At 38.5% G+C, this 20,311-nt stretch overlaps 1 protein-coding gene and 1 long non-coding RNA gene across 2 annotated transcripts in view; one reads left to right on the top strand and one right to left on the bottom strand.

The window, feature by feature from the left end:
- Nucleotides 1-20,311, top strand: part of LOC148347455 (uncharacterized) — a 46,821-nt gene that overhangs the window by 21,065 nt on the left and 5,445 nt on the right. Inside the window, exons 4-5 of the long non-coding RNA XR_015847946.1 lie at nucleotides 7,600-7,692; nucleotides 13,720-13,796. This is a non-coding gene — a long non-coding RNA (uncharacterized LOC148347455). The remainder of the gene's footprint in view (nucleotides 1-7,599; nucleotides 7,693-13,719; nucleotides 13,797-20,311) is intronic.
- Nucleotides 3,209-20,311, bottom strand: part of snx29 (sorting nexin 29) — a 106,201-nt gene continuing 89,098 nt past the window's right edge. Inside the window, exons 20-21 of the mRNA XM_088323375.1 lie at nucleotides 7,598-7,737; nucleotides 3,209-3,891 (exon numbers count right to left, since the gene is read on the bottom strand). Coding sequence (XP_088179501.1) covers nucleotides 3,768-3,891; nucleotides 7,598-7,737 — 264 coding nt within the window. The 3' untranslated portion in view covers nucleotides 3,209-3,767. The remainder of the gene's footprint in view (nucleotides 3,892-7,597; nucleotides 7,738-20,311) is intronic.

Here is a 20,311-nt window from a genome sequence, read left to right as displayed (position 1 = left end):
ATACACAATTGTTGACGTATGATAAAAAAAAGAAATAGTAATTAAATATGATTATGGCAAGGCACAGACTCACCTTGTGAGGAAAGGGACCTGAGGGATTCTTATCCACGCTCATAGGGATGGAAGCAGATGGCCTCAGGATTTTTCAGCCATTGAACCACAATCTACCAGTGTGTAAATTTGAGTAAACAGGACCAAAATGTTGAGAGTTTTGTGGGCGTGAACACAACCCATTTTAATCCCCAATGCGATCAAAACAGCTGCTCCTTGGAAATCATTTCAGCGCCTTCGTCAGGAACTCAGCAGGAAGGCGACGCGTTTACGTCCGACGACTCGTTCCGGAAGCAGCAGAGGGTGAATAATGACCCCAGACTCAAACGGACGCCCGCCGAGCCTCGGACGCAGCCAAGACGCCATTTACGCAACGCGCCTGCTCTTATAGATTTATGCATAGAGTTCAAATGCAAGCCGCGGTGCAGCTTGTCGCATTTAAATAGCCGAGCAGCGCAGTACTGAATGCGCTGAAGCGACTCGGCTTTAGAATTATTAGTCGCAACAATGCTTTCACTTGCCATTTGTTTTTTTCAAGGCTGCAAGTCTGAAACCAGCTGGATGGTCTCGAATAGTTAATAATACAAAGACTAGCTTAGGTTGAAAATCATGCCGCAATGAACTGCTCTCGTGCGGCCGCAATCCATTATCCCTATCTCTTATTGCTGCGAGTGGGAACCAGCAGAGTGCCTTTTTGTGCCATTAATGTTTTTCCAACAAAAATGAACTGCATTCCTGCAGCTGCAATTGATTATCTCCTATCCTATATTGCAGCGAGGAACTGGCAGAATTTTTCTTGTTACTATTTTCAAGATACGTTGCAAAAGAAAAAACATTTAATAAGAGCAGAATTATCCTCCCTCAAAACATTTTGCTATAAATAATAAGACTAGAAAACGATTTCCCTATATTACCCAGGCTATATTCTTAAAAGCGATCATAAAACAAAATTAAATAAACAAAATAAAAAATCTTAAAAAAAAAAGAATAACCTTAAAGCATGAAATAAGAAAAAATGTTATATATGCTGCCAATTCATAAATTGTTAAAAGTAAAACTTTGTTCGAGCAAAGAAGTGAACAAGCGATAATCGAAGCGCAAAGTAGTGAGGGATTTCTGCTCTGTATTTTAGAGTAAATGAACTGCACTCGTGTGGCCACTGTACATTATCCCCAGTACCGGGCTGTCAAAACATTGATTAACAAATAGGTGTCCGTACAATGTCACCAGTCACAGAAATACGTCATGCCACATATCATTGAAAACCTTAAACATTTGGGATTCAAGATGTGATGTAAAATGTACTCATCACATCTCCATCAATCTAAAACAAGATACCTGAAAACTATAAAGCTGTGATGGCTCACCTAAATGTCCCCATGAAAGTTAGCTGATGAGTTAATATTCTGCAAAAAGGGAGTCATTCCATCCAGGCCCGTCCAGTAAATCTAACCGTGTAAAATATTCATTCCAAAACACACGATAATGCCAACAGATTAAAAGAAATCCACCTAAAACCATTTCTGCATGATTGGGCGCTCACTGTTGTAATCCGTTCGTTTTGCCACATAATTTCAGTTTACAACACTTGAAAAAATTATTTTCAATACGGCTCTTAGCCTCTGACCTTTTGATTGACACCTGTCTCTGGCAATAGCAGGCTTTTTTTTTTTTTTTTTACAGTCCACAGCCCGCATTGACCAATTAGGGCTTGTTTGATGAAAGGGAGATCGCCTCCTTTATCATCGAATATCTTCAGCCACTAGTAACTGATTTAAATGATGATTGACACATTTGTTAGCCAATGAAACTTTGAATAGGATGTTTTGCTGTGTATTCAAACTAGACCTCAAATTCAAAGTGCATGACGCTACTCGTGATTCAGTTTTACGCACCATTATTACGCGCAAGTGTTCACATCATTGATTTAACTTCTGCAGAGAGAAGTAAAGCAACTATATTAATGTCTAAAAAGTTGCCCAAAGTAAAATACACAGTCGCAAAACTTTTGATGCGGTTAACCGGTCATCTCCAAATGGCCATTTATGAAAACGCTTAGACTTACCATGATGAAAATGTGTAAAATACAACGTTTGGTTTTTCTGATTGTAATCAAATCTGACAGGGTACGAGGTAGGACCTCAAGATATTGTCGCAACTGTTTTCCAGCTAAGACGCTCATGCTACACTCATCTGCGGATATTTAATTAGACGTGAATAACAACCTATTTCTGTGTGTTCCAACTCAAATTACTCAATGTAAGTTGTACTTTATTTCAGTTTGGGACCAGACTTCAGAGTCTTTCCTTTCAAAAGAGACCAAAACCGTCCGTATTTTCCAAACGGTTTAAAAACCGCATTCAATTTACTTCGCTTGGAATTTTAGACTCAATCTACGTTAAGTTGTTGAATTATAAAAAAGTTGAAGTGACTTTGATTACTGACAATAATTCCTGAAATCTACTGTTGAAATAAGATCATAAAAACAATTGTTGAAATTGGCAAAACAGTGGAATGACCACATTTTACTTCAAAAGTTGATTTTACTTTTTTTTAAATGAAAATATCTGGAAAAGAGAAGATGAATCTGTTTTAGAGAACACCCTGGTCCGAAAGAACCAAAAGTCAGCCAATTTTCTATATAGTCCTCATCTAACACAGCTAAATCTATTAAAAAGAGCTGCACCTGTGTTGGGGAAGGAGCCATCTAAAGAAAGGGGAACACTACCGTATTTTCCGAACTATTAAGGCGCACCTTCAAAAATAGTTCTCTGTGAATTTGTTTTAAGTATGTAACGCATACCGGACTATAGGGTGCATTACAATAAAACCACCATAAGATATTGAATTACATACAAAAAAGAAAGTCCGGGAAAAATGTATAAACTAACATAATTGAATCTGGCTCCACTGCTAAAATGAATTGATTCATTCATAAATGGTTACCAAATGTAGTTACTAATTATTCATTTTGAATCTTATTACCATATTTTCTAGTCTATAAGGCGCACTATATTACAAGAAGCAAATATAAATTTCTGGCAACTTGAATTTATATGTGCACCTTGTAGTCTCAAATTTAGTAATTCATGGGGGGAGAACCTGTGGGTTCTACTACTGTTTGAAAACAGAAATAACATAAAGAAGCACATTTCTCTCTGATATAATTTAACTTTATTGAGCAGCTAAATCATAGTCACAATCAAGTTGGGTTCCCTCTCTCAATAGACTGATTACAATTGAATGGACACCGCTGATCTCTTCTTTCACATTTTCTCCAAGTGTCTCATGATGACATTCATTTGTGATCGATGCAATAGTGTCATTTGGGAAATTAAATGAGTGGTATAGAACCCTAATTCACATGGGTTTTTTTCATATACAATGGCACCATTAAGCAGACTTGAATTGCTTTGCTATGTAATACAACTGTCGTAAACACTGTAGGCACTGCGACAACTCACATTCAGACTACAAAAGGGAGAATGGTAAATAAAAGCCGGGATCTCCGCAGTGGCAGATCAGTTTGTCTTTCTGTGAGGTAAGCGTGGTTGTGCCATTTGGATGGTTGTTTTTCCTCCCATGAAGAATCTCCTTTGCTGCCGTGAACGGCCATACACGACAAAGTTCGAATCATTCCCTGCCTTTGACTGCAGCAGACGTCAACAATTAACAAAGTTTTTTTCTCAGACGTCCTCAAAGTGGTCTATCAGGGGTTAAAGGTCGCCGCTCTGGGGTTCGGGCCTGGCCTCCGAATGGTGTCCTCGGCCCAGTCGGGGAAACCGGGACGCCGTTTTGGAGCGGGGGGTCTTGGGACCGCTGTCGTTCTGGGCTGCGTCCCTACAAAGGGGAATTGAATGAACATCTGCTGAGGCTTGTTAGTCAAACAAACAACGGATGGGCAAATGCTGGACTGAATCCGATGGCTTCTGCCAGGTCTTTTTTTGAATTTAGATTTGAGCTACAACTAGAAAGAAAACCTGTTTGGAATAATCATACACCTTTGTATTTTATCCTATTTACCGTATTTTACAGACACTTAAAAACCCCAAAATGGCGAAAAATTAGAGGTTGTGCCTTATAATCCAGTGTGCCCTATATACTGGGAAATGTAGTTACAATTATTTTGTTGCTAAGGGGAAACAAAGGATTCATTGTGGATTCTTTTCACTGTACATCAGTTCTCCTTGAAGAAATTCTTTTTAATGGATTTTTGCACTTCATTTTATTGTATTTCAATCTGTTTTAAAAAATCTGGTATTTATACATGTATAACGCGCAGCCTTAATATTTCATGACATATTGGTATAAAAAATTTTTTTTTCTCAGCTCAATAAAAGCATTGTAGGGGCAAATGTTTTTAAAATAATGTATTGACATTGTAAACTATGCAGACAATAGCAACATCGAATTTAAATGTCTTTCAAAGTCTGATTCATCATCAGACACGCCAAAGACTTGTTTCCCTCGTCGCTCTTTCTTTCAATCTTGCAGGACGACTTTCTCTAACATTCATCTCTTGGGCCGTGAACAGAAGTAGTGCGATACTGACATCAAATCTAATGTCTTTTCGTATGTCATCTATATCACTAGTGGTTAGGATTTCGGCACTCTTACCGTCACAAGCCAGGTTTGATTCCCGTTACATCCAATGTTTTGTGATTATGGTCAGCGCCATTTTGCACAAATACGGTAATATACAGCGAATCTTTGACTTTTTGGAGGGTAAAAAAACATGTGCATCGTACACAAATAATGAATTAACAAAGTCAAATTGTTCTAATTGTAAAAAGCCCTAAAAACTTGTATAGCTGTAGAAGATTTAATGAATACAAGTTTAACATTAACATTCGATTTAAGTCAAGAAATTCATTATTTGGAAAAGATTGATTCTGGCGTGCTTATATTTCATATTTATTACACCTCGGGACGAACGATGTCTGCCTTCTCATTGCGTGCTCGCCGCGTATCGATCGGCTATCGAGCGGGATCACCCGCTTCAAATGTCCGAGGTTTGACTGCAGGCGCACATCATTAAAACAAGCGTGCGCGCACAACGGCCTAATCCGACACAATGAAAGGTTACATCGTTTTTCTCCAGTCAATCGGCCGCAAACTGCTCTTGACGGCAAAGCAAAGGTCCTCCTCGTTTTGTTTTCCTCGAGGCAACGGGCCGTTTTTGTGTGTGTGGGGGGGGGCGTGTATGTGTTCTGAATAAATCATAGAGGTGTCGGGAGTTGCGTCATGAATGCTAATCATCCTGAGTTCTAATCTAGGTTAGTTTTAAAGAACTATTTAGCTACAAATACAAAATATTTAATATGAAATGAAATGATCTGCATTTATATAGCGCTTTTCAAGTCAAGACTTCCCAAAGCGCTTTACAGTGTGCTTCACATCCCAATAGCGGCCGTGCAGCCATGTAAGGCGCTACCCTGCATATTGGGGGTATTAGGGGTTCAGTGTCTTACCCAAGGACACTCCGACATGTAACATGGAGGAGCCGGGATTCGAACTGCGATCTCTTGATCCCAAGACGAGCGCTCTACCTCCTGAGCCACTGCCGCCCCAATGGTGTCTTAGTTTTTGAGTTGCTAAATTCGGACGTTGTTATCCCCTTATTCATTAGGCAAAACACATTTTATTTTTAATGCGATTTACAAGATTATAGACTGCTGGGTGATTGGATAAATAATTTAAAAACAATGAACATAATTTTTATTCTTGGAAATGGTGATTTTGAGCATCCATGATTGAAATTATAAAATTGCAATTTTTTTTAAAATTTATGTTGGAATAAGTTTAACTATACTTTCTAACCCTTAAATAACTGGTCAAAATATTTACAGAATAGCAGAGATTAGAAAGTGTTGCTAACTTTAAGTATGATGTTTTTGTGTATATTTTGCATAACATTCCAGATTATTTTACTCATTCTAAGTACAGTATTATTTTTGTCATATTAGTACAGAATCGGGCAGCACGGCGGGGCAGTGGTTAGCGCGTGTGCGGCACAGTTCTAAGGTCATGAAATCGAACCTCCTGTGTGGTGTTTGCATGTTCTCCCCGTGCTTGCTTGGGTTTCCTCCGGGCACTCCGGTTTCCTCCCACATCCCAAAAACATGTATGTCAGGTTAATTGGCCAGTCCAAATTGTCCCGAAGTGTGAAGGAGCGAGTGAGTTGTCCATCCCTGTGTGCCCTGCAACTGGCTGGCAACCGCTTCAGGGTGTCCCCTGCCCACTACCCGAAGACAGCTGGGATGGGCTCCAGCACCACCGCGACCCTACTGAGGATAAGCGGTGCAGATAATGGCTGGATGGATAGTTAAACATCCACCCATCCATTTTCTGTGCGGCTTATCCTCACTAGAGTTATGGGGGTGCTGGAGCCCATCCCAGCTAACATCGGGCAGTGGGCAGGGGACACACCCTGAACTGACAGACAACTCACTCACTTGTTCACACATATGGACAATTTGGACCAGCCGATTAACCTGGCATAACCGGAGGAAACCCACACTGGCACAGGGAGAACATGCAAACTATACATGGGGAGGCAGCTGTAACTGGACTTGAACCCTGGACCTCCGCACCGTGGGGCTACGTCGCTTAGTTAAACATAACGAGTACCCTGTTTTTTCCTTAAAAAAAACTGCAAATTACTCTTCCAATAGGGTTAAGATAAAAATAATAGCTTCAATTTCAGCCTACTAAAGCTTAGGAGTAGCATATCTTCATCATTTTACACAGGGCATTGAAAAAAATTTGATATCCTTTGAGATATAAATATCACAGAAATTAGCAGCAAACGAAATTTAAAAGTATTAATGTTGGAGATAATATTTATTGCTCTAAATCTGAAATAGAAATTCAAAAGCATGCAGATTATGTGAAGGATTTCACAAATGTTCAACATGCGCACCTCCTGAGACATGGCATACTTCAAGTAATCCAGCTCCTGCCAAACACGCTGAAGCATATCTTAGGTAACAGTCTCCAGCAGGTTACCGTTTCTTTTTTCTTAATTTTATCAACAAACTATCGGCTTGTGAGTTACTACAGGGAAATATATATTTTACAATATAGTAACTTACAAAAAAATGAAGAAATCAAATCTTTTTTTTTTTGCATTCCCCGGTACATTTTTATTTCAGTTTGAAAAAATGAAGAAGATGATTACAGAGTCTCTCTTCGGGAGTAGCTAACGAGACTCGTGTGCTCGGACTCGTTTAGCGGGGCCTCTGGGCCCACTTCTTTTCGACTGGATAATAATAGTGCCTTGCGTTCACTTTAATCGCTAGCTCTTATTTTAATTTTTTTTGCGATGGGATATTGATTTTAATTAGCATCCTACTGGCCTGTTTTTTTTTTGGTTTGGGTTCCTCCCCCTAGAGAGAGGACATCAAGAGAAGTGTGCTCAATTCATTCACTGCCATTGACATACAAAGCAGTCAGTGGCATCGATTGTATCAATATCTGTGACGTCTTTAGCCGTCAATGGCAGGGAAGAAGTTGACTTTGCAGTTGTGTGTGTGCGCTCACTTACAGGCAGAAAGGCAGCAGGGACAGCAGGGTCTCCTTGGTGGGCCGGGCGGCGAATTCCGGCAGCGTCTGGATGACTTTGTTCATGACCATTCGAAGGTAACACTGCAGATGCTTGCGGCGCTCCTCCACAAACTTGGCGTCCTTCAGACACACACACAGCGCCGGGAAGCGTTTGAATCCAAATTCCTAGTCTGTAGGCAGCCTTCATTTAGGGTGTCCATATAGGGTTGCTATCTAAGCTTTTAAAGTCATTTCTTGGGTTTGACGTTAGGGTTTTATAACATTTCTAGGTTTTCCACCTCGGATGTTGAACTATTCTTTGGGATTGATATTAAGAGTTTAAAATCTTTTCTTGGGTTTACAACCTAGGTCTGATCTTGACACTGGGGTTTTAAATCCTTTCTAGGGTCTCCAGCTAGGGTTTTTAACTAGGGCTTAGCCTGCTTATAATGGTGTTAAATCTTATCAAGGGCTTCCGGGAAGGGTTTTAACTAGGCCACTTTATTAGTTTTAAAGCCTTCCTAGGATTTTAGCGTTTTCCAACTAGTTTGGCTTTGATTTTATGGTTTCAAAGCAATTCAATGGTTTAGAACTTGGGTTTGGTCCTAAACATGACTTGTTATAATTATGGTTTTAAAGCCTTTTTAGGGTGTCCAGGTGATAAGGTATCAGACTAGGGTTTCGCCTTAATATTAAGGTTCTCTAGGCTTTTCTCGAGACTCTGCATGTCAAATGAAAATAGGTAAGCTACAAAGTTGCAACGATGATTGCCAAGCACATCAAACCTTTCATGAAGAATGAATTTATTGAAGAGTGTTCAAAGAATGCCAGGCTGATTGGTCGGCACTTACACATATTCAGTTTGCTAAATCTGGCCTGTCTGCTAACATGCCCCTAGCCTAATTACTAGGTTTTAAATCATTTGTAGGGTTTCCAGCTGAAAATAAGTTTTGCTGACCGCCGCACTAGTGATCGTTATTTTGTGGATGTGAAAAAAAGTAAACACATGTACAACAGCAAGTCCTTCGTGGCATAAAGTGCCGCAGGCGGCTTGGCGCCACATGGCCGCAGCTAGCATGGCTAATCGTAGTTTGACAACAAAGCTTGGCCAGAGCACTGTTTTACGGGGACAAACAGCTCGTGTTAGTAGAATGGAAATTGAAACTACAGCTTTGCTTTTGATGTCAAGTCCAAATCCCAAGGACGTTTGGTTGGGCTGACTTAAAAGACAATCTTCAAAGAGCAGGACGTGGCACGTGAATAAATCCTAAACATAAAGACGTCATTCACCTTGCAGGTATTTACGTTGAAAGGAAGAATAAAAACAAAAAGCTACAATAGGCTGCAAAAAAGGACATAACCGTGACAACAGAATACTTGAGTAGCAATAAGTGGAAATTTTATCGAACTATTCTTCTTGGAACATTTCCTCAAAGGTTTTGGTCTCCATCAACCTCGATAAACAAGGGATTAATAGTAGTAATACATACATATATACAGTATTTTACGGGCTATAAGGCGCACCTAAAACCTCCAAATTGGCCAGAAATTTAAATGTACGCCTTATAATCCGGTGTTCCTTCCAACGGTATAGCTATCCAATTTTATCTGTATATATTACCATATGTGTGCAATTATATGTTGAAAAATATCACTGAACACAATTGCTTAACAATCGTGGCAATGGGGGTCGAACCGGGTTAGCAACGGTGAGATTACCAAATCTTTACCACAAGGCCACCAAGGACATAGATGGTACATTAAAAGGCATTAGGTCTTATCGCATTATGATGCTATTTGTAGTGACCGAACCAGATATGAATGTGCGAGATTGAAGAAAACAATGTCATTCAAAATCGGTTTAAAACGTTTAACTTTTTCTCAGCCGAAACCAAGCATTTTAAGTGCAGCCATGATTAAAATCATTGACATCATAAATTATGGACACAATACCAATTTACAATGTATATATTTAATGTCCTTCAAAGTCTGATTCATCAATCTTTTTTTGCGTTTCTATCTTTCAGGATAACTTTCTGTTTTCTCCATTCTCTAACTTTCTTCTCTTTTACATGAATATAAACAGTGTGATAGATATAAAACCTAATGGCTTTTTCATGTGTCATCTTTACCCCTAGTGGTCTAGAGGACAGGATTTAGCCCTCTCCCTGTCGCTATCTGGGTTCAACTCCCAATGTTATGTAGTTGTGATTAGCGATATATTCTGACTGATCAGTCAATGCACAAATGCTGTTCTTATTTATAAATATTTATACCACTCACCTTTACTGTTGTTTAAATTCCGTGTACGTTATAGTCAAAAATAATAATAATAATCCGGTTCGCCTTTTAGTTCGGAAAATACGGTACCAATTAGATTTGTTTAACTTGAGCTCTTGCAGCGTAGCAAACACCTCAAATCCTTCATCACCTCGGCCAGGAAGACAGCAAAAAAGTTTGAGCACGCCTACTGTCAGCGCGAGTGAGGAGACGAGCGAGAGCGCCGCTAGCGCAAATCTGATGTGTCAGATTAGCTTGCGCACGCCAGCGCGGTTTTCATGCTCGGGCGACACATGACAGGGATGCCCCGACTGCTTTCACGGACGTCAACCCAGTCAGGACCCTAATGGACATAGTGACCCCTCCATTCGGGGCCGGGGAAGTAGGCGCTTCTACAACAGGTTTGGGCAAACCTTTTGAGTGGCCGGTTACAAAAATGTGACTGAGAGGCAGGTCCTGGAGACCCATCCACATTTTCTTATATACATGCTGACAGCTACTTTTATATTTCTTTTTATATTTGATTTTAATAAAATTAGTCTCATCAACACTTACAATTAAAGCAAAATAATGTATTAGGTCCCCGTTTTAAGCACTAAATTTAATATTTACCTGTAGTTTTGTAGTATTTATTATAGTATTTCTGTACTGTATCTCTAGTGGGATTTTTGTAGAATTGCTTTTGTACTCCTGCAATAATACTTTTGCAGTATCTTTGTATTATTAGTACTACCGTGATAGTATTTCCAGTAGGATGTTTTTTTCTATTTAGAATGAAAGCAATGTAATAGGAGGTCCTGTTAAGCATTTTGATATTTAGTTATGTAGTACAACTGTATTTCTGTATTGTGTAGTAGTATTTCTCAACTATAGTTTTATTTTCACAGTATTTCTGTAGTATTTGTACAGTATAACTTTAGCAAAATAATGTACTAATTCCCTCTTTCAAGCACTAATCATATGTATATATGTAGATATGTATATACTGTACATCAGTTATAAGAACTAAACTAGATAGTTAGTTTTGTAGTAACACTGTAGTTGTATAACTGTTGCAGAAGTTTTGTATTAGAACATTACTGTAGTAGTATTTGTAAATATTTTTCTTTTTAGAATGAAAGCGAAATTATCGATCAATTCCATGTTTTTAGACACTAAATTTCATATCTCGTTTTGTAGTATTTCTGTAGTAGTGTTTCTGTAGATGACCCCTAAAGGACAAGCTGGCACAAAAGAAAACTACTTTTTATTATATATATTGTCATTGTATTTTGAGCATGATCTTATAGCGGGCTCGCAGTAGTTTGCCCGCCCCTGCTCAAGTATGTTTATAACATAGGAAGGCCTAATTCCGTCTGACGTGACGTCAAATCACGTATGTGAGCGGAAGGCTCCACATGTTTGTTGCTCTCAAGAAACTAAACACGCTTTGACTGCTCCATTTATGATGCAAGTCATCTGGAGTTGAGTGCAGGTAAGTAGAGGCTGTAAATCAGGGGTTCTCATACTTTTTCAGCATGCGAGCAATTTACAAAATGACTCGCTCAAAATGATCTACCCAGCCACAAAAAATTAAAGAGCTTTTTAGCATTTAAAAACATTGACCCAATGAGTGGAATTGAAAGCACGATATTTCTCAATGCACTCTTAAATGAATCAAAAATAAATAACATTTTATACAACAGTCGAAATGTAATTAGTGTCACCTCCATGACTCAATTTGAATCTTTTTTTGTTGCCAAAGGTTTTCTCCAGTGTAAATATTGTGAGAAAACTGTGCTAATCTAGTGGAGTTAGATTAATCGGTAAAGATTAAATTCCCTGTAATCAATCTAGACCAGGGGTCAGAAACCTTTTCAGTGTGGAGTGCCACTTTCAAATGTCCTTGTAAATCAGTGCGCCACACCAAAATCAATGACTCGCTCAACATTTTTTTTAATATCCAACAGAGCTGTCTTTTTACAACAATCCAAATATACAAAATGGATAGACATTTTAATCGTATAACTCAGTGTTTTTCAAGCCTTTTTGAACCAAGGTACACTTTTATTCATGAAAAAGTTCCGAGGCACACCGTCCGTCGAAAATGTTTGAAAATGAAGTTGTCAGATATTTCACTGTACTACCACATAAGCAGATAATTAGTATATATAAAGAAGTAAACAATACTTAAAATAAAAAAGAATGATGTGCTTTATGTTTTTATTTATTACAGTGCAATCTTAAACCGCTTTGTTAAACAAATTAAGTTATTAAATGTACTGAGCTACCTCGAGAGCAGATAATTAGTACATAAAAAGTATATAAAAATCTACTGCCACCACCTACTGATAATGATGACTATTACAGTTCCTCGTCTGAAGATAGCAAAAATACTGAATAATGGCCTGATTTTTTTTGATAGATAAAATTGGGCAAATTCCAGCGGCACACTCGACAAGGTCTCACGGCACACTAGTGTGCCCCGGCACACTAGTTGAAAAATACTGGTATAACTGACCCCCTCCCCTATTCGTGTTCATCAATCAACTAAAAAAGGAATGTGAATAACAAGTGGAAAGGCCTGTAGCCATCTATGACTTTAACTTTTTGCCACAAGAATTAACCATTTTTCATCAACAATGAACTGCAATCAAAAACATGCTATAGGATGCTACCATAGCATTAATCAATGATATCTTGTTGTAGAAAATATAAAAACTTGAAATAACAGCAGCAAAGCAGAAGGCACACACACACAAACGCTTCTTTAAAATATTCGCCATCAGTAAATGGTTTATGTGATAACTTGCTTCAGTGGTGGTGTTTTTAAGCAGTGACAAAGCTCTTCAGGGTCTGTGTTTGTTTGCCGTACCTGGACACAGCGCGTTTTCATGTCTCCGCCATGTCGGACTCATCCTTGGATTCATGTTCATGTTTCATCTCGTAATAACGTTTATCACTTGATACGCGAGGTACAACGCTCTCGGGGCATAATGCACAAAACAGCACGGTCATTTTTTGCGCAAAGCCCCAGTCATCTGTCTGCACTGGCTGGAAAGAACGCAATGTTTTCGCTCCAGGAGCAGTCATGATTTGTTCATTTATCGCGCGCATGTGTTTCGTTGGCTGGGTTGAAACGCGGATCTCTCCTCTGCGAGGCACCGCGCAAACACACACTCACGCACGAAGCAAAGAAGCCTCTATATAACACGGTGTGCAACTCAAAATGTCTAAATTTCACGTAAAAATGCGCATTTTTAAAGTATAATCATTATTATTTTGCCATGCGCTCGCATGCCACTGGTTAACCCCTCGCGAGTCATAGGTTGCCGACCCCTGATCTAGACCAATCCAGTACTAAATTTTCACGATCATAAGGCGCACATAAAAGGCTCCAATTCTCATCAAATTGAGAAGGGCACCCTATCGTGCCATGCGCCCTGTTTCTCGTGTAATGCAGTGGACAGGCTCGGTGGCCTTAGGATTGGGCGCCCTCCCCAAGACTGGGAAGTTCAAACCTTGGCTAGACCAAGTCATATGTAACCACATTTTTGAGTCAAATCTGTTTGTGTGAGATATTTCACAGTTCCAACTAAATGCAACTTCTATGCGTCTTTTGTTTGATTGCCATTTCGCGCGGGAGAGATTGCGTGATGTCAAACGCAACGCATTGTTAGCAGAAGTACTCATGGATGCTAATGCCAAAGCGTATCTAGCAATTTGAAATTTATTGTGCTATTGGAGGCTGAAGAGAGTGGTCTCCCGGAATATGAATTATATCCAAAATCTTATTTTCCCTTCATTGAATGCTTTCTGTGTTTTATTCCGCAATGGTGTGTTGATCCCTACGCAATGCGAAAGAAAATAGAAACCGAGCCGCCACAAGAGATTTGAAGATTAATGAATCGAAGGTTCGCAAGTGAAGGAAGCTAAAAAAGGTACTTCAAGTTTTTATCCGTGTGTTTTACATTGTAGTCAATACTTAAATATACCAGTTAGTTTTGCTACCGCTGTACTTTTAAATACACACACTTGAATGCTTATCTGTGTTGTGCCGAAAAATGACCCATCCACATGAAATGTCCTCCCTCGCGCAAACGTTACTAAAACGTGTTTGTATCTACATTTTGGGGAAATTTAATAGAACAGCGAAGCATTAACACCTTGTATGCGCGAGGGGAAACCTTTCATGCTAGCCGAGGGCACCCCGCCCCCTATCGTGCCGGTGCGCCTCCTGTAGTATTAAAAACAGAAATAGAACCATACAGAAACTGCGCCCTATAGTTTTAAAAATATGGTACATATAGTCATGGTTTATATTCAAAATTCCAACATATACTTCAATAGTAAATCATTTCACATTATTTTTTCTTTGTGGATTTGTTAGGCATTTTGATAAACCTCATTGTTATACATTTTATAATACATCAATGTAACTATTACATGTCATCGTAAGTAAAAAATCAATACCATTTTAAAAACATATGTAATTGGAATAAATTACACCTTTCATTGACAAAATTTGAAGTTCTCCAATTTGTTACTGCAGCACAAGCAGCATTGACGTTCATGCTCACGTGCTCCATTTGACCACTAAATAGCAGCGTATCCCAACAAATACAGTGCACAGTATACACTTTTCAGTGGTCTACCAGTATGACCTCTGTGATCCACCAGGAATTTGTGATTTACTCAATGAGCACACATAGCTTAAGATCTTCTTTTTTTTTTTAAATAAAATCGACCGGCCTGATGTGTGAACAAAAACAGTGCATCATCACGGCAATAGCAAAACATTAGCTTGTTACCTTTTTGAAGCTGCAAACTATACAAGAAATCTATTAGTGGGGCAAAAGTATTTGCTAAAAAGAAGGTTTACGAGGGATTTTTTTTTCTTATTGTCAAGTCATGTTTATTTGTGACGCCCTTAATCACAAGGAGTCTCAAAGGGCTGCAAAGACCACAGACTAAATACCGATTCAGCTTTTTTTTTCACATCTAGGGTAACTTAATGTTAAATATGGTGTTGAAACGAAACTTGCTATTATCAAGAAGCACAAAAAAGGCATATGAATCGCTACCCTCGCTAAGTTGCATTTATTTATATCTATTTAAACTTTATTTGAAGTTTAAATAGCATTTTAAGTACAATTTTACTAAATAAAAAATCCTTCATTGAAATAAATTGTAAAGAATATAATAGTATGAAAATAATCTCTGCAGTTTTCATTGTTCCTTGTGTTTTTAGCACTCGTCGTTGGTTGCACTCCACCATACAGTGACATATAGTCGTGAAATAATACACACTGTCCCTATTTTTCTTATTTTACTTTTTTTTTATTATCAGGAATTAAATGAAATAATTTTCCAATAAATATTTTCAAAACCACTTTAACAAGTATTTGGATTTCGGACTCATTATCCCTATTTTTATTTGAACATTGAACTTAGTTAAAACTTTAACTGTTGGACTATTTTAAAACATGATTATTCAAGAAATAATAAAATGAATTCATTTTCTTTCACATTTTATTGTTTTGATGAAAGTTAAATTCAGCATCTTTTTTGTGTAACTATATATATATATATATATATATATACACATTTTTAAACTAAAAGTGAAATTTATTTCAAAGAAAATACTACTTAATAAGAAAAAAAATCATTGAAAAGATTGCTACATGCAGTTCTTTGGCGCTCCCTAGTGGCTCCTTAGAGCTTTTTCCAAATTGTTTGATAATGGAAAATGTTGGTTTTGTACGAGGCCAAACATAAAAACAATTGAAACGTTTTTCAATGTATAAAGATATATACAGTACATATATATACAGTACGTTTTGCATTCCTTATGAGGCTTTTATATCAAGCTTTTATTTTTGGCGGCTCCAAATATGGCTCTTTCAACATTTTGGGTTGCCAACCCCTGAGCTATAAAGCAGCAGCTAATACTAGTATCGTTAGCCATTGCAAATACAAATACTTTTAAATGTGACCAGGTACATGTATGATACCTCATATCAATACATACTCATCCCTTGTCAAAAAATACCTATCAACAACGGATTTTGCCGTCTTTTTGGGAATATTGAGCATGCGATGCGGAGGCAAGCCCCCTTAACCGAAGAACAAAACTTCCCCCTCACCGGTGTTTCGAACCCGTGGTCCAAACTACGGCACGCAGGTCCCCACCCGGTCATGCATTAAACATCACAAGGGATCCAGGAACACTCGTACGAGAACTTTAGAACGTGGCCGTTGAAAAAAAAAACGTGTGAAACACGTGTGCTGCATTATAAATGAAAACAACACGCTAAAATGGCTTAATAATTCACTTTGTAGTTTTCCGATGAATTCATCGGGGCGGCACAAATGACGGCGGCGTAAAAGCGTATTCATTTTCAGAGCTCTTGCGTAATCCGGTGCTGAAAAGCTCTACCAGGGTGATTTTTATTTATAGGCGCCCTGGCGTACTTAAGTAATCAGCTCTTTTATTTTGTCAATAGGCAACGGTAATTGCAATCAGCGTGCTAACGGTGATCCTGCTTAAACAAGGCGGCATCCGCACTTTTTTTTTTAATTGAAGCTTCAATGAGGACTGGGATTGACTGATCGCTTCCTCTGCAGGCTTTGCTCAATGGGGTTAACCAAAACAAACAACAGCCAAATGTGATTAAGATATGTGTTTTTAAAGAGAAATTTTACACATGGACATTAAAAAGATTTTGGGGAAATCTTATAGAACAAAATCATTTCAAGCGATGAACATAAAAGAGTGATTTTGAAGTAATAAAGTTATTAACTTATATATATATTGGTTGAAGATGTGCAACAAATTAAGTGCTTCTCTATTTTCTCTGTCACTGAACCGAATTTGTGTCTTGTGGGGACCGCAACGCCCCACAATATGCAAAAATTCACAAAGAAGCCCTCCCTTGTTTTGATGTGCGCCCCCCCCTCTCTCAGCAATAGTCGCGGTCATGTGGTTACTGTTCATTTTAGGCAGAAACAAAAAAAAAAGTCAACTTGCATAACACAAATTTCTCTCTCGGCCTCGGTTTTTTAGAAATAGTCACCTGAGGAAAATGGATTGCAGCCAAAACTGCGCATTTCATTTTAAGCAGGACTACAGTAACCGTATAAATAAGAGCCACTAGGCCCAACAATAGTATGTTCCAAGCCGGTCCCCAGAAATATGTGATCGGAGCTAATGGAGCACAGGCCCATGAGTGCAGTTCACCTTTTGATGGCCAGAACGGCAGAAAAGAGCCGCATGCCCGACAGAAATAGGCTCTGCCAGCCCCCACTAGCAGCACTATGCAACGAGGATAATGGATTGCAGAATATCTTTCAACACACTATCTACTGAGGAAATAGCGACAAATTACAAAACAGTAACACGTGCAATACATTCAGTTCTCTGCTGTTTTTCCGGCACCTAACTGCATTAATGTTTCAAGAATAAAAATTGCAATTTCAAACAAAAACCACCTGTTATAAATTACAATGGGTAAAAACATATTTAAAATTATGCATTCATTTAGTAATTTTCAATTGTAGAAAAATGTTTTATATGTTGGTATTTCCAGCTCCCTAAGGACATTCAGAAACCCAAATTTGAGAAATTCAAGACAATTGTGTATTTACTAAAGAAAAAGAATATTCGAGCATAATCATTTTAGTCACTGAATTTAGAATTTATTTCGTTACATAAGGGGAAAATATATATATATTGCGTGATTATTTTAATGACTAACTGCAAAAAAAAAGAATGTAATGTTATGTTGGGATCTCAGATATTTGGGCAACTTAAGAAATTGTAGTATTACTTCTTTTAACAGCAATTCTGTTAGGTTGCAATGCTAACATCGTATCAGGATAAAACGTGACACCCATCACACCCCCTAATGGCACCAGCTATTAGAACCCCTCCATTAATATCAACACGCGTGCTCTAAGTCACAAGGCCCGGTTTAACAAAAGGTCTTTCCCTATTCACCCGGCTGCCATTACCGCGATGACGCAGACACGTGTTCTGGGGTTTTGCTCTTAAAAGACCCTGATGATAATGGCGTGCCATTTGTTCGAATTACGCCTTATCTCGGGAGAGACTTAGTATGTTTGTGTGAAACGTGTCTGTGCTGTTTAGAGACCGTATGACGTTCAAAAACGTTGAAGACAAGGAACTATATAAAGTAAAGTATATTATCAGACAGTATGACCAGCAATTATTCTTTTTATTTTTACTTTGCGGCCTCAGTGCAGCGCAGGTTGAAAATATTCCATGGTCCATTTTCCCTATATTGCTGCAAGTGGCTGCAGACAGAGCGATTCTATTTGTCGGGCCAGGCAGTCCTTTCTTTCCACCAAAACGTGAACTGCACTGGTGCGGCTGCGATCCATTAATCTTGAGCGGTTACAGCAGAGCACACCTTTGTCAGGCCTGGCAGGGGTTTTTTTTCTTCAGTCACTATATATCTGCCTAAAATGAACTGCACTTGTGCAGCCACAATTCATGATTTCTGTGAGCATAGACCAACAGGAAGGCATTTTTGTTGGGTGGCGTACCGATCTGGCTGGCCTAAAATGAAACTGTTTCGACCATAATCAATCATCGCCTGTCGACTATTACTAAGAAAAAGGGCCGGCAGAGCGCAGTCGTTTTCCGGTTTGGGCCTTTATAGCATGCCCATTGTGGCCAGCCCCAAGTGAACTGCACTGTTTTGGCCATGATTCATAATTACCAGTCGACTATTGCTGAGAGTGACATTTATCCAGAGGCTTGCTTTTCCGTTTCTTTATTCAAAGAATTGTTACAAAAAAAATCTTAACTATGATTATTTAAAAAAAATGTATTAGCATTTTATGTTAATAACAATAAAGAGAAGCTTGAGTCTTAACTTTTATAATTGGTTCAATAATTTGTTGACGAGCTGATCGGTGAAAAGTAGCGAGGTTCAGTACTTCTAAGGCACTAAATTGTCAGACTGAACTAATGAGAATGAAATGGACAATTAAAAGTTATAATTGGATTCGTAATATCATAATAAGCCTAATTAGGACGTAAACATTATTGGCTCAGTGAAGCTTGAATATGGCGTTTTGAACGGGCCTATGCGGAATATCGAATTTTTCATTCATTCGTCTTGTTCAGGGGTGGGCAACTATTTGGAGTCGCGGGGCGCATTCGGTAAAAAAAACATGGCCGTATCGGAAAGCTACTTGATGAATAAATGTAGATGTAGGAATCTACATGTTAGATTTCTTCGTATTAAATTTCAAAATAGACGAGTTTCATCACATTTGTTTTGAAATTCTCACAAAAAAAGCAAAATAACATTTTACGCCCATGTTTAGTTTCCGGGTACTTACTTGTAATCCCTTTTTTGGGGTGCATTTTTGCAATATTTCTGCAGTACTTCTGTAGTAATATTTCAATTGTGGCATTTTTAGTTTTTCTACAGTAATTCTGTAGTAATGTCATAGTAATTATTTTTGCAGAATTTTTGTATTATTGTTGTTATATTTTTCTTGGAATATTTTTTAGTATTATTCTTGTAGTATATCTGTAGTTCATTGTATTTTTTATCATAATATTGCTGTAGTGGCATTTTTGTAGTATTTCTGTCGTAGTATATATGTTGTAATATTTCTGGAGTAGCATTTTTCTATTATAGCAATACTCTGGTGGTATTTTTTTGAGTATATCAGTAGAAGTATTTTTAAATGTCTAATATTTATGACGTATTTTTGTAGTATCTCTTTATTATTTTTGCAATATTACCGTAGTTTTATATCTGTAGTATTTCTGGTGAAAGATTCCTGCAGTAATATTTTTGCAGTATTTTAGTATTTTCTGTTTAAAATAATGTATTAAGTCCCGTTTTTTAAGCACTAAATTTGATATTCAGTTTTGTAGTAATTGTTTAGTTTTTTGTAGTTCTGTAGTAGATAATTTTGTTGTAGGCCCACAAGGGGACAGAAATAAGATTGTTTTATGAGTACTTTATGCACTAAAATACATATCGTCATGATAATTTGACCATTTTTGTTTGGCGGGCCGGACGAAAGAGTCTGACTGGCCGCATGTGGCCCGCGGGCCGTAGTTTGTCCACCCCTGGTCTAATTCCCGAAATGTTCTGTTTTTCTATCAAAATGTCAGTCGGTGACCGTTTTTAACGATAATACCTACTCGCTGACGATCCCTGACAGCGCGCTAGCCGACAGATTACAGCGGCAGCCGCCCGCAAGAAGTCTTAGCGCTGATAATCTGTCGTCTATAGGGAGGACGCGAAAGTGTCAGGGGCGGGGACACGTTTCTATAGGATCCGACGTGACTCCCGTGACTGAAGCCGCTCGGCGACTTCGCCTTCCGTGGCTCTCCTCCGTCAATCACTCTGACGGAGCAGCAGCCGCACGTTTACAGCAGTGAGGAAACGTAATCGAGTTAGTGAAG

Source organism: Urocampus carinirostris, chromosome 19, assembly GCF_059441175.1.
Source record: "Urocampus carinirostris isolate Australia breed hairy pipefish chromosome 19, RoL_Ucar_1.0, whole genome shotgun sequence".
Taxonomy (NCBI): Eukaryota; Metazoa; Chordata; class Actinopteri; order Syngnathiformes; family Syngnathidae; genus Urocampus; species Urocampus carinirostris.
Note: the sequence above shows the minus strand (reverse complement) of the source record. Positions and strands in the feature narration are given on the sequence as shown.